At 49.1% G+C, this 16,034-nt stretch overlaps 1 protein-coding gene across 1 annotated transcript in view; it reads right to left on the bottom strand.

The window, feature by feature from the left end:
* ASTN2 (astrotactin 2) overlaps positions 1-16,034 on the bottom strand; it is a 319,778-nt gene that overhangs the window by 138,271 nt on the left and 165,473 nt on the right. Inside the window, exons 11-12 of the mRNA XM_071766590.1 lie at positions 12,900-13,050; positions 125-291 (exon numbers count right to left, since the gene is read on the bottom strand). Of these exons, the coding sequence (XP_071622691.1) occupies positions 125-291; positions 12,900-13,050 (318 nt within the window). The remainder of the gene's footprint in view (positions 1-124; positions 292-12,899; positions 13,051-16,034) is intronic.

The following is a 16,034-nucleotide window of genomic DNA, read 5'->3' as shown; positions in this document are numbered from 1 at the left end:
ATAAACAGCCTTTCTTTTCAGTACCCAGCTCCCTCACTGGGCATGCTGGGTTGGGGGTGGGTGGCAGAGGCCACTGGTTATTTTGTTAATAGCAGGAGATGGGGGAGTGTTGGAAGGGACTCACCCACAGAACATGAAGATGGTGCTGGATGAGGGGTCGTGGGGCAGAGGGAGGGTCTGCTGGAGACAGAGCTGCTCACAGCCACCATTGAAGCCATCTGAGCAGTCAATCCCTTTGGAGTAGTCGTAACAACCAGTGCCATCCTTCATGGGTCGAAGGTCCTCAGGACACTGCAGTGAGAGAGGGGACATGGTAAGGTCATTTGTGGACCCCTGGAGCCACAGTTCAGGCCTATCCATGAGCCAGAGGGATTTATGTGTCATGCTGCTGAGTTTCATCTGCACCTAAAGGAGATTAATTCATCTCAAGTGATGGATAGGGCAGCCCCAAGGGCTTTGCAACACCTCTCACAGTCTTTGGGGAAAGGACAAGGACCCAGTCTGCTGCAAAAGTCACACTCCCAACCATCCCTTCAGAAGAGAGTGAAATTCTCAAGACAGCAAAGTTCCACAGCAATGAAGCCTCCAGGCAGAATGGGGAAAAGCCTGATGGTCTATACTGTAACATGCTGGAGAAACCCTCTGCATTTGTTACCTGTTCCCTCTGAGATGCAGAGAAGTCTGATGTGACCCAGAAAAAATAACCCAACACCTGGGATTAACCCAGAAAACTATCTCAGCACTTGGGAGTGACCCAGAAATTCATCTCAAACCAGAAAATTCCCTCAACCCACACCAGGCAGGCCAGCAAACATGGCCTGGGCATCATCTCCAAAAGCACCTTGCTGTCTCCCATGGGAAAGAAGACAAGACAAGAGGAGAAGAGGATCATAACCCAGGCTCATCACACCAGTTTTCCACGGCTGAAGGAGCCAGGCTGATTCACACAAGCTGGAGATCTGTCTCCGGGTTTTAATTTCAGTTCCCCAGCTGGCTCTCCTTGTCCCAAAAGATAAAAGCCAGCTGGCTGCAAATACCATTAAGAAATTGTCACCCAGATTATAGCAATCTTCTATTCTACTTGCATTATTTATCCCTTTTCGCCAAACACAGGCGCACACAAATAACAACAAAAAGGCCAGTCCTTGAAAAAATAAATAAATCTTGCCAAGGAGCAGCTCCCAATTAAAACTGCATTATGGAATTTCTTGAAGATGAGTTAGACTGGAGCCTGAACAGGCAGTGTTGAAGGCAGGTTATAAACGACCTCTGTCAGACAGAAGAAAGGTTATAAAACCACTATATTTTTTGCTTAAAAAAGAAAATCAATTTTTCCATGTGAGCAAAATGCTGTACATATTAATAAAAGTTCAGGAGAGCCTGGACTCTGCTGCCTGGCACAGGCAAGGTCCTGACAGGAGATGGGCTGCCCAGCCTTGCTCACTCTTCCTATTCCAGAAGCAAACTCCCCACAGAGGACACCAGAAAGACACTTTAGAGAGTCCTGGCCCAGCTCATCTGAGCCATGACAAGTTTCTCTCCACCTCCTAGAAACCTGTGAAACCTTGTGCCATTTTCCACCGTGACATCTCAGGTATCCCTGAGCCCCACGTCCCTCAACCACCTCACTGGCCCTCAGCTTGGCTGGACCTTTCCAACCTCAGCACTTCCCTGCAGGCACAGGCTAAGGTGGGACAGAGAGAGCAGAAAAGGCTGAAAGTCATGAGGCTTTTCTAGCCTAAAGATGTTGGCAGTGAAGGGCTCTGGAATAGGATGGTGGCTGTCTGCAGAGCAGGCAGGGCTCCCAAAACAGTAGCCATGCCTGGGCATGGAACAGCAGAAGACAGGAGCAGGAAGCTCTCTAGCTGCTTAGACAGAATAAACACAAAGGAGGAGAGGACACTTAGAACAAGCTGTGCTTTTCACTGCCAAGCTGCCTGGGAAACAGGAGCAGGGGGAGAGTGGCTGGAGGAACAAGCAGTGCAGAGCAGCAGCAACACATCCCTGGAGGATACAGAAACTGCAAATAGCATCTTCTGCTCCACAGCACTGCAGCCACCTCCCCACTGCTCTCCCCACACCAACAGGGATGGGGAGGTCTGGAGTTCTGCCCAAGTCCCCTCTGAAGCTCCCGAGGTACCCTTCAGCACGGTGAAGGCAACTGGATGGGTCCTTAACTCAGCAGAAGCTATAGGATCATAGCCAGAGAATCAGTTCCAGCTTTTCTGAGCTGTCACTGGGGACATTCCCCCAGGCACTCATCTGTGTGCTGAGCTCAGCATCTTCCCCAGCCTGCAGAGTGATGGCTCTTTCCCCAGGTCTGGGTTAGCAGAGGAAGGTAATGGATCCTTCCTCAGAACTAGGTTAGCAGGTCACCAAAGCCCCCCCTGCCTTAGCCCCACTCTGTTTGAAGCCACCCTAAGGACAGTCCTTCAGTTTTAGCTTTTAATCACCACAAAACATGTTTCCTTTCTCTTTGTGACAATGCACCCCGATGCACATTAATCACATCAGGCAGACAGCTCAGCACAAAACCTGCAAAATAAAGCACAACCCCCTGCACCCATCCCCAGCTGGGCATAGGGATGGCTCTCCAGCCAGCTGAAGAGTGGCAGAAAGGAATTCCCCAAGGACCAGGCAGAAATGCACAAACACAGGGAAGGACCCTGCCTGGTGGGGCTGGGGGTCATAAGGTGCCAGAGCAGTGAGGTGGGGGCATGGGTGAGCTCTGCCACCAGCACACAAAAGGGCAAGTGGCAGGAGAGGCAGCACTAGCCCCCTGCTCAGAGGGCTTTGCAAGGATTAAGAGGTGGATGGAGCACCTCTCCCTGCCCCTGGAGCAGAGGATTCCCAACTGGGATGTCTGGCTGAATCAGAGTAGGTATAAAACCAAAGCCCATCTGGGTGCAGGGTCTTGTCATCACTGTCAGCAAACAGATTCCAAGCACTCACGGGGATCCTGAATAATACAGTGATATTTTTTTACCCAAAAAACCAGGCTTTTTTCCCTTTTAAATTACATTTCCAAAGTGACAAGGAGAGGCAGAGCTGGCAGGACCTGTTCTTGCTCACAGGCTGAGCGGAGTCAGTGATGTTCCAGGGAAAAGCTGATTGGGCTCATCCCAACTGCCCTGGCTGAAGGGGTGGTCTGGGTTCCCAGGTGGGCTCACACAACCAGTGCTCACTCTGTGCTCACTGGGCTTTTATAAATGCCCATATCTGTTCTTGCTGACATTGATTTGTCTGGCTTGGGCAGCAGAGAACCAATAATTACCATGAGTTTTAATCAATCCCCCATCAATTCAGCTGCAGTTCAATTTGCAATCTGCCTTGGCAGTGACACAGGCTGGGGGGCTGTGTCAGAAAATGATGAGAAAATCAATAAGTAACTCAGCCAATAACTGTCTGGGTGACCACGGGTGACATGTCCCTCTCTGATGGGAGCAAAGCTGCTCAGACGTGGTGCCCCAGTAACCCCTGGCCAACCATCTCTGCAAAACCCTCATTTGGATACAGGATGGATCCATTTATCCAGGGAGAAAAGGGAATCCTACAGTGTGTTAGCTGTTCAAAAGAAAAAGATGGTTGTGGTTTGCCACGTTAGACCTGCACTGCTCTGGAACTTGCTTTGAATTCCCAGACCATCCTCCATGGATCCAACAAGTAAAAATATCTCACAGCCTGGGAAGGGGGTTTGGTACTTAACACATGCTACAGAGAGGAAAAGGGAGGTAGAAGGAGACCCTGGCTCGTGGTCAGCTCCAAAAAGCCAAGGAGAAGCTGTTCCTTTACATATGTAAAATTCCACCACCTTGCAGACCCACTCTGTCTGTGCAGGGGTGAACTGGTTTCTCTGTGCTGATGGCCAGCCTTGAAAATTGCTCTCAGAACTGGAAAAGAAAGCTCACTTTCTTATTTTCTTCTGCATTAGCACTGATAGTACAGATCCTGCAGACAAAATGTGACCCACAGTTGCAATGCCTCAACCCTGCAGGTTTGTGAAGGCTGAAGCACCATGGCTTGCAGGAGTTTTGCTCTTGGCACAGCCAGGCACCACCTCATCCCCTCCCAGCCATGATGGGCAGAGCACCTGGGTCTTTTTTTTTTTGTCATCACTGTCAGTAAATGGAATGCAAGTACTCAGAGGGATGCTTGAATAAGACAGTGATATTTTTCCTTGATTTTTTTTCAACAAATAGGATATTTTCCCTTTTAAATTATATCTCCAAGGTGACAAGGAGAGGCAGAGCTGGCAGGACCTGCTGCCACATCCCTGTTGCCTGCCTCAGGAGGCCACCAGACCAGCCCCACCAAAGCACAGGGCACTTGGTTGGAATGGAACAAGATGCCCCAACCAGTGCTGTCACCCTGGCACAGAGTGTGACACCACATGGCCTCCTGCCACCAGGACTCAGCACAGTTCCTGCACTCACCACCATCATCCTCAGAGCAAAAGCAACAGGAGGACAATCATCTTCAAGGGGAAAGAAAACAATCATCTGCAGAAACATGTACAAGACTGTGTCTTAGGACAATAAGCATCTGAACAAGTCCCTGCTGATGTGAGGGAGCAAAGGCCCCCCCTTTTTTTTCCCTTTCTCATTTACAAAGCTCATTAGCAGCCTGACAGGTGAGGGGGTCACAGGAAACAGAATCCAAGTCTCATTACTGATACAGATTCCCCAGAACAGAGGACACCAGCTCTCCATCTGAGCTGTCTGCCAGGGCTTCTCAGCTCAGCTCCTCTCTTTTGTTATGAAGTTTTAAACAAAGAGTGGTTAAGAAAGTGTTTCTGTAAAAACAAACCACCCTTTTTATCACTGCTCTGCTTTCTCAACAGCAAACAGCAGCAGCCTTTTTGTCAGATTTCTCCCATGCTGGGATGTCAGAGGTGATGCTCTGAGCACAGATGAGCCTGGCTCCTCCCTGTCTCTTCAAAAGCTCATGATGACATTGCCACCACCCCCCATCTCCTGGTGCCACTCTGGGTACCACATACCTGTGTCTGGATGCACCCAGAGGTGATTGCCCATCCAGCTTCCCCGAGCTGCATCCTCAGCACCACTGCCCTGAGGCTGCAGAAAATGCTGATGGCTCTGTGCTGCTGAGGCACTGAGTGCTGTGTCCTAGGTCCCTAATGACCCTCCTTTGCTCAGAGGCATCTTCACTCCTCACTGAGGAACCTCTTCAGCATGAGACAAAATGATTCATCTCAGGCACTGCTGAAGTACAACAAGCAAATGGAGGTATTTTAATGAGCTCCAGCTCTGTGCTGCCATGTATTTTATTTGCTTGTTGGAGCTCAGAAAGGATACAAATGCAATAAATTCCTCTCCATCCACATATATTCAGACAACTTTGTCTTATTCTGCCTTTGCTTTCTTGTCCCAGAAAGCCCCCAGCAAGAAATGCTCCTCAGCAGCAGCATGACCAGAGTCTGGCTGCACACAGCCCAGTCTCTACAGATGAGATATATCCCTCCTGCTCTCAGATTTTAGTAAAATAGACCCAAAAGCCCATTTACTCCAGGACATCTCTCCCCAAGACCACCCCTCATCAGGGCAGTGATTTCCTCATCACCACCCCAGCTGTGGCAAAGCCCTCCCTGACACCCTGTGGGGCAGCATCCTTCCCTGAGGGAAACACCACAACAGTTTTCTGAAATAGCAGTCACTATCTTCCCACTCTTTCCCCCCTCCCTTCTTTCCTCCAGCTTCCTTTTTGCTTTCAAGATCATCAATCATTATTTTAGCCTCAGAAAACCAAACCCATCTGTCTCACAGGCTCCTGAGCACACACTGCAGTGGCTCCTGCTCCTCAGCTCTGTCCCCCCCTGACAGCAGACTGGGGGCTTCAGAGAGGAGACTGAAGATCCAGGCAATGAGGCAGCATCTCATCACCTCCAGCCACCACACAGCTCTCACGTGGACCCACTTGGGCAATTCACTATGTTTATGTTTGCATCTCCATGTGAAGTGGGACAGACTTGTTTCAAGCAGCTGGTGGGATGCTATGTGCATAGGTGTGAGTGTTCAGAGCCCCACCAACCAAAAAATTCAAGCCAGTGGAAAGTCTCTGGCTATTTCCCTTCCAGAAGTCACCAACAGCCTAGAACTCACCACCAGCCCAAAGTCATCAACAGTTTTGGGGTGCACTGGTATCTCTTACCTATCAGGCATTTCCCTTCCTATTCATAGCAGAAGCTGGCACCTCCAAAAACCTTCAGGAGACCAGAAATTCCACCTCTGCCATCCAGGCTACATCCCAACCACCACACTACACATGAAATTCTAGAACCCAGCCAAAACCCACAGACCCAACCATCCCATATGAAGCATCCCAGAGTCTGCTGGGGGGCAGAGGAGTGAGGGCAGGTGCCTGCCAAGCCCTCTGAGGAATGCCACTGAAAAAGCCAACACTGGAGAAAATGGGATTTCTACAACCCCAAAATACTTGTTTTCCTCATAGGCAGAGCCCTCCAGCTCAATTTGCTGTTTCCTCAGCTATTCCACTTGCTTTTTAATTTAACCCCCACTTGCCAAGATGGTGCAAATCCCTTCTGCAGCACTGGAAGCAAAGGGAAGTGGTTGGTGGGCTCCCACCTGCCCCTCCACTCCCTGCCATGCCTGGGTATCAACCCCAGCAGCTTTTGCCATCCTTTGCTTCCCTCTCTTCCTCCAATCCCCTTTTCATCACAGATCCTTACCTGAACTAACAAAATAAAGCAAAAAACCACAGGCTCCTTGGGAGGGGGGGCTTGCTGTTGAGCTCAGGGGGCTTCTGCTACCAACCATAACACACGAAAGGAGTCATCTCCTGCATCAAGAAGCCAACTTAGCTTTAAAGGGATTAGAAGAGAATGGTTTCTCCCCATCACCCTCCCCTGCATGTGCATCTCTAGCATAATTAGCTAGGTGCCTCCTAAGGCAGGAACAGATGAGGTTTTATTTTTTCAAAGAACAATCTGTCAGAAGAATACAGATGTGATGAAGCTTAAGTGCTTTGTGGGATTCCATCAATTGCATCACAAAATTCATTGAGAAATTAGGAAAGCATGTAATTATGACAAGGTTGAAATGTTTTGTTTTCCACTGCCTAATTTTGTTTCCATTTCCATTTCCATTTGTACACTGGGATAACACAACATATAACATAAAGCTTCAGATGATAATGTTGGAATTAAGCATTTCCTCTTCTTCACAGAAAGGAGATGTTGCGAATCAAATTATTTTGGAATTCTCACATACGTGGGAGATTTCTGCACAGCACATTGGTTTGGCTTGAAACTCCTGAACACCCAATTTTCCCCCAAGAACATCAGTTCTCAGCATCATCCACTTCATTTTGCAGTCCCTCCCCACTCCTTTGTGTTCCCAAGTCACCCCTGAGTGAGATCAGAGCAGAAGACACCACTCTGCTCCTTCATTTCTAGTCCCATTTCTCCCCCAAACCAGTTATGCTCTTAAATTAAGCTCTTTCTCTGCCCAACTCTACAGCAGCTAAGGAACAGCTCATTGTTTTGATGTGGAAGAGAGCAAAAGATAATTAGCTCCAGACAGGCTGTGCTAAGGCTTATACACCTGCATGGACCATGCCAAATTTCTCTTCCTTCTCTGTCTAAAAAGACTGGGACCAACACTGCACCAGTGTCACTGTGAGCCACAGCTTCCTTGAGAGACTCTTCAGCAGATCTCTCCCTTCTGCACCCTGCTGAGCCAGGCAGACTCCCTCCTGCCTGATGGGCTGAGCCCCAGATTGGGAAGAGGAACAGTTCACAGTGTGCTTGAAGCCAAACTACGTTTTTCTTGCTCAAATTAGAAACAAATCTGTGCTAGAGGAACCCCAGCCTGCAGGCAGGAGATGGTGATGATCAGCAGCAACTCATGTCTGCACCACCCACTGCCCAGACTTGGTGGGCTCTCCTACCTTTTGCTGACACCTCTCCAAGGACCTTGGAGATCTGTAGCCATGATCTGTGCCCTTCCACATCCACCTGCAATGTCTTTGGCCTCTGTGGCACAAGTCACTCTCTTCTGACTTACAGGACTAACTCCCCAAGCATCCCAGATGCTGCAGAACCAGCAGCCCACATCACCAAGGGCTGCACCACTGGTGGGGAGGTGAAGCTGCTGATGCAGCAAGGAAACAAGGGGCCTAATTCTTCTGCTAACTCAGTGGGGGACCCTGAACTGCCTTCCCCATCACCAGCTGGGCAGCATGTGCCCTTCAGCATTTCCAGGGGGTCCTCACAATGGTGAGAACCCATCCTGAGAGACCCCAAAGGGCTCAGACATCCATCTCCCTGCATGCCTGTACCTGTCACTGCCTCCTTCCACACCAATGCCAAGGATGCCCAACATGCACCAGAGGGCAACCAACCACCTCCTTGCCCAGCTCCTGTGCTAAGACCAGAGCCCTCTCTCCTGGGAAAAGCCCTCACTCCTCTTTTTCCCCTGGGGCTGCAATCCTGCCTAGTCAGGGCTTCCAACCAGGCAGGGCCATGCAAGCAGCTCCCCTTCTCCCCGTGCAGATGAGAGAGGACAGTGAGCAAAGCCAAGCTGAGAGACAGATGGGGAAGCCTGAATTTAAGCCACCTTACAGGGGTTTCCTTCAGTCTCTCAGGGCCAAGTCACACTTTTTCATCTCCAATTATAAACCACCAACACATGGGGGCCAAGTGCTTTCCTTCCTTCAGTATCTTCCCTCCGAGCTGACCAGCTACCACTGTGCTGATAGAAGGGGTCAGCAATACCCAGCAATACCTATTGATTTACAGGAAAAAATCTGACTTATTTCTCCAGCATAGTTTCTCCTGGCTGTGATGCTGCAAGGTGGTACAAAATGTACAACAGCCTCAACGTGCAGAGCAGAGCCACCTGAGAATGTCACTGGGATTTTGATTTCATGAGAAATGCCTGTGGTTTCCCCAGACCTGACAGCAATTCTAGGGTGAGATATAGAAAAGCAAAATGCAAGCAGGTTTTCTACAGGCTGAGGATTGCTTTGTTGTCTTGCATGGTCAGGCTCAAAGGCAAGGCAATGCCAAGCTTTTAGCAAGGTTATGGCTCATCCTTATTAAAACTACCCAAACAAAAAAGGCCTCCGATAAGAAAGGAACTGCAGAAAACTTTTACACTCTAATGCCATCTACTGGGTGCGTTTAAAAATAACAGAAATGCCACCAGGTGAGGGGAAAAAAGCACCAGATGGGAAGTGTGGGCTGGAGCTGGAGAGCTGTCACCCCTCTGGGTGGGGACCCAGAGCCTTTGGGATCACCCAGGTGACACCTGGCACATGGGACTTTAACCAAGCAAAGGGATGTCCTCCTTTCTCCTTTGAGACTCCACCACAAGCTGCAAGCCACTGCCCTTGACCTTTTCACCAAGTCCTTTTAAGGCCAAACAATTCACTAATGGCAGAGCCCACGCTGCTAAAAAGCCCAAAGATAAATACATCTCCAGTCCTTGCAGAATTACTGGAAGCTGTATTAAGGTCACGAAGGAATTGGTAACAAATGATGATTATATATAAAAAGAATAAGAAATCTTTGAGATTTGTGCTGTTCCCTGGTTGAGCTGCAAGGCTCCAGCTCTGCTGTGTATTAATTGCTTACAAGGCTCCATGTATATTTTATGCTCAGTACCTGCCTGGAACATTTGTTGGATTTAGCCTTGATTGATGAACCACTGATTATATACTTCTGTAGTCCTCAGCAAATTAATAAACTGTTGACTGGTAAAGATTAACAACATGTCATGATTTGTGAAATTGTGTCCCGAGTAAAGCTGGAGCAAACCTAGCACTAAAATTAGTACGCAAATGCTCCCTGAACTCTATAAAAGGGGATGGCTTAATTAAATTACATCCCAATATTGCCCATAGCACTTACCAAATTGGCAAATTGAGTTCATGGCAGTTCAGCTTCAGAACTAACTGACATCCTTTCAAATGTGTAGCAAATGACCCCATCCCTGCTGGCACGGGAAGGCCAGCTCACAGCTGGCAGACACCAGCAGCAGGGATGGGATGAGGAGGGGATATATAGCTCAGTGCAGGGACTGGTGCAGAAGGTTCTGCACCTTCTGGTGCAGAAGGTAACAGGCCAGGGCTATGGCAAGCTCTGAACCTCAGATCCCATCACTTGCAACCCTACTCAGCACCGTGAGCATGATCTGGGCTGGGGGCAGCACTTCCTGCACCACCCCTTAGGCTTTTCCCCAGACAACAGTCAGAAACACAAGACAGTGTCCTGCAGACCCTTGTGCCCCCCCCTACCATCACTGGGCACCTACAAGCAGGTGATGAGGGTAGAAAGTTGCAGGGGGTTGGGAGAGATGGGAGGGATGGAGCACTGTGCCCCTGGTGTCAGGCTGATGGGATGCAGGGAGAGATGTGGATCAGTGCAGGGATGCAGCAGCCATCTCCCAGCTCCCACCCTGGGAGCTCAGCTCTGCTGCCCTCTGGCTGCAGCTGGGACTGGGGGGCCTCACCCCATGACTGGGGGCTGTGCAGAGGTGCAGAGAAGCCTCAAGATCCTGAAGTGGGGAAAAAAATGGGGCAAAGAGCAGAAGGAGGTGAGCTGGGCATCACTGCAGCTGTCTCCTGCCCTCATGGGATGCACAGTCCCAGCAGGATGCAGGGGGATAAGGGGTTCCCTGTGTGTCACCATTCACCCACAGCTCCCAAGGAGTAGATGCACTCCAGGAGAACAGTTCCTACTGCTTCTCCCTTCTCCCCAGCTGCCCACTGTGCACAGCTCATTCTCTTTGAGGAAAATCTCAGCTATTACAGAAGCAAGGGGTTATCTTCCCCAAGTGACACAGTTTTCAATTTCTACCTCTCCCCGTGCTGGTGTGTGGTGAGTGCTAGGCCTGTAATTTATTGACAATTTCTATCTTAATATATCCTGACTCTTAAAAAGAGGCATCTCTTCCCAGCAGCACAGGATGATCGGAGTCCTGATTGTTTCTGACAGTGCCTGGGAGGCACGTTGGCATTCAGAGCAAATAACGCCCCTCAAAAAAAAAAAAAAAGCAAACAGGAAAAAAACCCTGAAAGACTAGAAAGGCAACCGTGCCTTGGAAAAGGGAACAAAAAGAAAATGACAATGGGAAAAGAATGGAAGAAAGGGAGAGGAGAAGTAAGGGGTGAGGGCAGCAGGCACTGCTGGTGAAACACGAGGCTGGTGCGCTCAGTGCCATTAACGAGCAATGGGAGAAGGGGATGATGAAAATGCCACCCCCGGGACAGCACCACTCCAGCCTGACCTTTCCCAGCTGCTGTGTATAAACATCTTAAATAAATAAAGAGCCACTTAACTCCCACCTCTGCTGAGATGGGAGGGATGGGGTGACAGGGGCCCTGTCAGAGATGTGATGGGAGAGAATGGGCAGAAGGAGTTTGAGGGCTGCAGCACAGTGGGGGTGTGTTCACAGGGCAGGTGAAGGGAGTGAAGAGCTCTGGACCCCTCTGGGGGTTCCCACCCATTACCTGGCAGGCAGATAGCTCCTACAAAAGACAGCAGAGCAGGGATGCTCCACATTTATCCCACTTTCCCAAGGCTCTGCCCTTACCTCTCTGCATGTCATACCAGACTTGCAGAAGCTCCATGTGCAGAGAAGTGGTGACTGCTGTTGGGGAGATGGGGTAGAGCTGGGAGAGGCACTCAGCTCTGCTGCTCTGACCTGGAAGAACAGCAAAACCCCTCTGCACATCAATAGCTGGGAATGATTCAGAGCCTCTGCCCCAAACTAATGGTCTAGGGTCTATGAGGTCTGTCAGAGAGGAGGAATGCTACTGGGACTCAGGAGATTGTCTGGCAAGACATGAACACATTCAGAAACAAATCAAAACTCTGAGGGTGTCAAAAGATGGGGAGATGCTTCATCTTTCTCCCACGCTGGGAAACACAAGGAAGGGAAAAAAAAAAAGACTCCCTTCAGCACTTGCTTTCTTGACAAGCAGGAAAATGACCATCAGCCTCAAGCATTTTTCTTTTGCTCATCTGAGCCCCCAAGCTCCTTCCCTGAGGTCCTACAAGTCACACGTGATGTGCTGTGAAGGACCCAGGGTTGGGATGAACCCAGCCATCTGTCACTGTCTAAATATACACACGTGCACAGAGAAGCTGCTTGGAGACCACCACTGGTGTTGGGAAGCTGAAGATTCATGTTAGGAAATGGTCTTATTAAATTCTGCCTGTAATCCCACTCCAACTTTGAGTGTTGCATGATCATGAACTCTTTTTCTGCTTTGGGATTCCTGACAAAACTCTGGAGGCAGAATCACAGCCAGGCTGAGCTGAGCAGGAGCAGTGCTCTGAGCCAGCCCCACAGCCAACCTCCCCTCTGCTCATGGACTTGACACCAGGCACCCCAACTCATTCTAATTGGTTTGCTCGTGGCCTTTCAATCCCTCTAACATCAGAAAAATGTCCTGTTAGAGTGGTTATATGGTACAATGGGACTTGTGAGCTCACATGCAATGAATATGTCTGCATTCAGCAGAGTTTGGGAAGCACATGGTTAATAAACAGAACTGCCTTTCTCCATGGGACCTCTCTTCAAACAGCAACCAAGTTCTCTTTTATTATTAGGATATTTCATATTTTGATGTTTAGAGAAGTCAAAACACCAATAATTCTCGGCACTCTCTGAACTTCCTGGTACTTGAAGCTCAACTACAGGCAAATGCTGAAATTATAAATGAAATGTGGGACAGATTTTCCCAGACTTACTGGGCAAGAGCCACTGCCGGACGGATTTCTCTCCCAGGCTAAAATCTCTCACGTTTCACGCTACATCCCCGTGGCTACATCCCTAGAGATGGAACATCCCCCTCTGGCTGGTCCCCAAAGCAGATTCCTGCCAGCCCTGGGGACCAGCACCCGTGGTACCTACCACACAGCCTGTGGAATCCACCTGACGGTCCGAAACACACTTGAAGTTGCGGGTGCAGCCACCGTTGTTGCGGGAGCAGTCTCGGACCGGCCCGAAGGAGGAGAGCAAATCATTGATGGTTTCAAAGTAGGTGGAGAGCATCGCTTCTTCCCTTGGAGAGAAAAGGCACTGTTAGGGCTGGGGGGAGCTGGCAGCTCAAGGCATGGGCTGGGCAAATCCATAGGGAAAGCTGCTCTGAGCAAATCAAGGCCTTTTGATAAGAAAAATGGAGTCAAAGAGGGGCTTCCCAAACAAGTGAAGGGTTTGTGGTTAAGCTATGTGTAATAATTTGCTGCATCGCTTTGGCATCCTTAATAAAACCAATCAGTTATGGGGTTTCAAAGATACTACCTACTATCTTCATGCAAACTAGAAAATAAGAAATTTTATTAGTAACTTGGCGTTGCTCATGAATCCAATCCTTAGAAAACAGCAAATCCATGACAGTAAAACTCCTCCTGAGCACTACATGGCTGGGTCAAGCCTCCTTGAGCACCCACACCCCAGACATCCACCAGGGACAATGCTGAAGCTGGAAAGCCATAAGAAACTTGGCTTCACACCTGCTATGATGTGGATGCAGAGACTTATCCTTGTGCTCTGGGGGACCTGGAGCAGGGGACACAGGGACAGATGCAGGCACAGCTCTGCTGCACTGCTGCAGCCTCTGATGGTTCTGCAAAGCTCCAGGCAGGGCTGTGCTGTGACATTCTTCTCATAAGCAAGCAACAAGTATAAATGTGTAGGAATTTAGTGGGCCTGGAAGGTCCTGGGAAGCTCCCAGCCCTGCCTCCCCGAGTTGCACACACAGCAGATTTTGTCTGTGACAAAGTATTCAGACACTTTGCTTGCTGCTGGGTTCCCACAAAGGGAACACAGATGCTTGTCAAGAGCTTGAAGCACCTCTAAGCTATTTTTCATCTTCAAAGCACATTTTCTACATTAACCGATATCTGAACCCAATCTTGGACACCAGATCCAGTCACACTCTTACCCACAGGAGAGAAACAAAGCAATTTACCCAAGGTCACAGAAAAAGCCACTGATGGTGTTGGACTTGACCTCCACAGCCTATTCATTGGATCTTCATGCAGAGGGAGCTGAAAATAAACACTGGCCCTTCTGGCCTTAAAATCCCCCCTAGGACATGGCCAAGAGTCACAGGGGGTTTATTCCCCTTTAGCATCTCCCTTGTTCTACCAGCACCTAAAAAGCTGCACGATGACTCAGTGACACTTTTTTTGTTTCGTTCTGCTTATTTTATTTTTTTTTAATTTTTTTTTTTTGTATTTGAAAATGGTGTGCTAGGCCATGAAAGAGCAGTGGAGGAATATTCAGCAGGCTCTGCAGACCACAGAGCTGCTGCCTGGAACCTGAGCTGCATCAGCTGTCAGCAGAAGGGCCCTGCACACACCCCTGCCAGCACCAAAAGCTTGAGAAAATCATGAGTCAGGCATTAAAAAAAAAAAAAAAAATAAAATGAGATTGGCATCTAAATGATGAGATTTTAAAAATAAATCAATCATTGGGTGGGTGTTTGTTTGTTGTTGGTTTTTTTCCTCCCCTAGATTTGACTTGTGCTTTCTGAGCCTTTAAGGCATAATCGAGTTTTTTTTTTCCCTGCAAGCCTGAGGGCTGGAAACTACCCACAGAAATAAAGCCCTAGGCAACAATGAATCTGTGATTTTGCAGATTCCAGTTTTCCAAGCAATCACAGGGGTCCAGAACAGAGGACATTCAATAAGAAAAACACCAGAAAACAGGCAAGAACTGGTAAACTGGGATGGAGGCTGAGGGCAGCTTCTCTGCTACCATGGGTTGGAACAGAAATGTCACCCCAGCCCTGGGGTAGCTCCATGCCCACCACATCACTGCCCCATGCAGCAGGTTCATGTCAGTGCTGCCTGCTTTCACCCCAATTAATGCTTCCCCATTAACTTTTCCCTCTTGGTGATCATTACCCCTCTGATATTGCCCCTCTCTTGGCCCATCTCCTAGATTTTCCAACATATTTGGAGCTGAATCTCCCTCTGTCCTTTCTTGGTCATGTTTCAAATATCTTTTGAGGCCCTTTTCTATTAGCACTCTGTTCCCACCAGAATTTGCACTCCTCCAAAGTGAGGGAGTGAGAAAGGCAGAATATATTAGATCAGGGCACATATTTCTACTGGAGAGATGGAGGAAGAGAAAGGGCATGTTATTTACTAACCAAAAATGCTGTTTATTAGTGCTGAGAGATTTTAATTAAAAAACAAAACAAAACAAAAAAACCCCACAACAATAAATCATGACAAATCCTTCACTGCCCACTCAGAAAGCTCAGCCCCATCTGGTCTTCCCAAAGGGCTTCTCATCTCATCACAGGTAGACAGCAAGGAGATTTCTGACCCTGTCCTCCCTCCTGACTTTTCCATTTGGCCACCAAACACCTTCCTGCAGGTCCCACATCCCTGAAGGGAGCAGGTGAGGAGCTGCAGCTGCTCTGGGTGCTGTAGAGAAGACCCCAGGGCTGGACCTTTGGCTGGGACAACTCTGGAGAGCCAAGGTGCTGCCAGGAGAAGGGGGCCCATCCTGCACAGTCCTGGGGCTGCCAGCAGCAGCTCATTACATTTTTAATTAAAACCTGGAAGCACAAACCAACCTTCCAGCCTCTGGAGGGTGGAAGACAGGAATGAAAACCATGCTTTCCAGAATCGTGCCTGGCATAATGGATGACCCTTGGCAACACCCAGGCAGGGGCTGCCAAGCTGGGATGAGCCATTAAGTGTATTAAAATATTAACCTCGCTGGAAGGTGGGGAAGTGGAGCTGGAGACAAAGGTTCAAAAGTCACCTGTGGAAGGACTGGGGTGACAGTGAGGTTGGCACATGGTGGGGAGCTACTGGACTGGACCTCTGCTGCCTTGGCTATTGTTATATTAGAGAAGCATCACTTGAGTGTGGTGCCAGCAGATACAAGGGCTGAGGTGATGCTTGCAGTGAGAAAACTTTGCTTTCATCTCCCTCCAGAGGGGCTGGCAGAGCTGGCTCAGCACAGACAGGCACTGCCCAGCCCTTGGCACTGTCAGCCTCAGTGGCACCTTTAAATTTTAGGGAG

This window comes from Heliangelus exortis, chromosome 22 (assembly GCF_036169615.1).
Source record: "Heliangelus exortis chromosome 22, bHelExo1.hap1, whole genome shotgun sequence".
NCBI classification, from domain to species: Eukaryota; Metazoa; Chordata; class Aves; order Apodiformes; family Trochilidae; genus Heliangelus; species Heliangelus exortis.
Note: the sequence above shows the minus strand (reverse complement) of the source record. Positions and strands in the feature narration are given on the sequence as shown.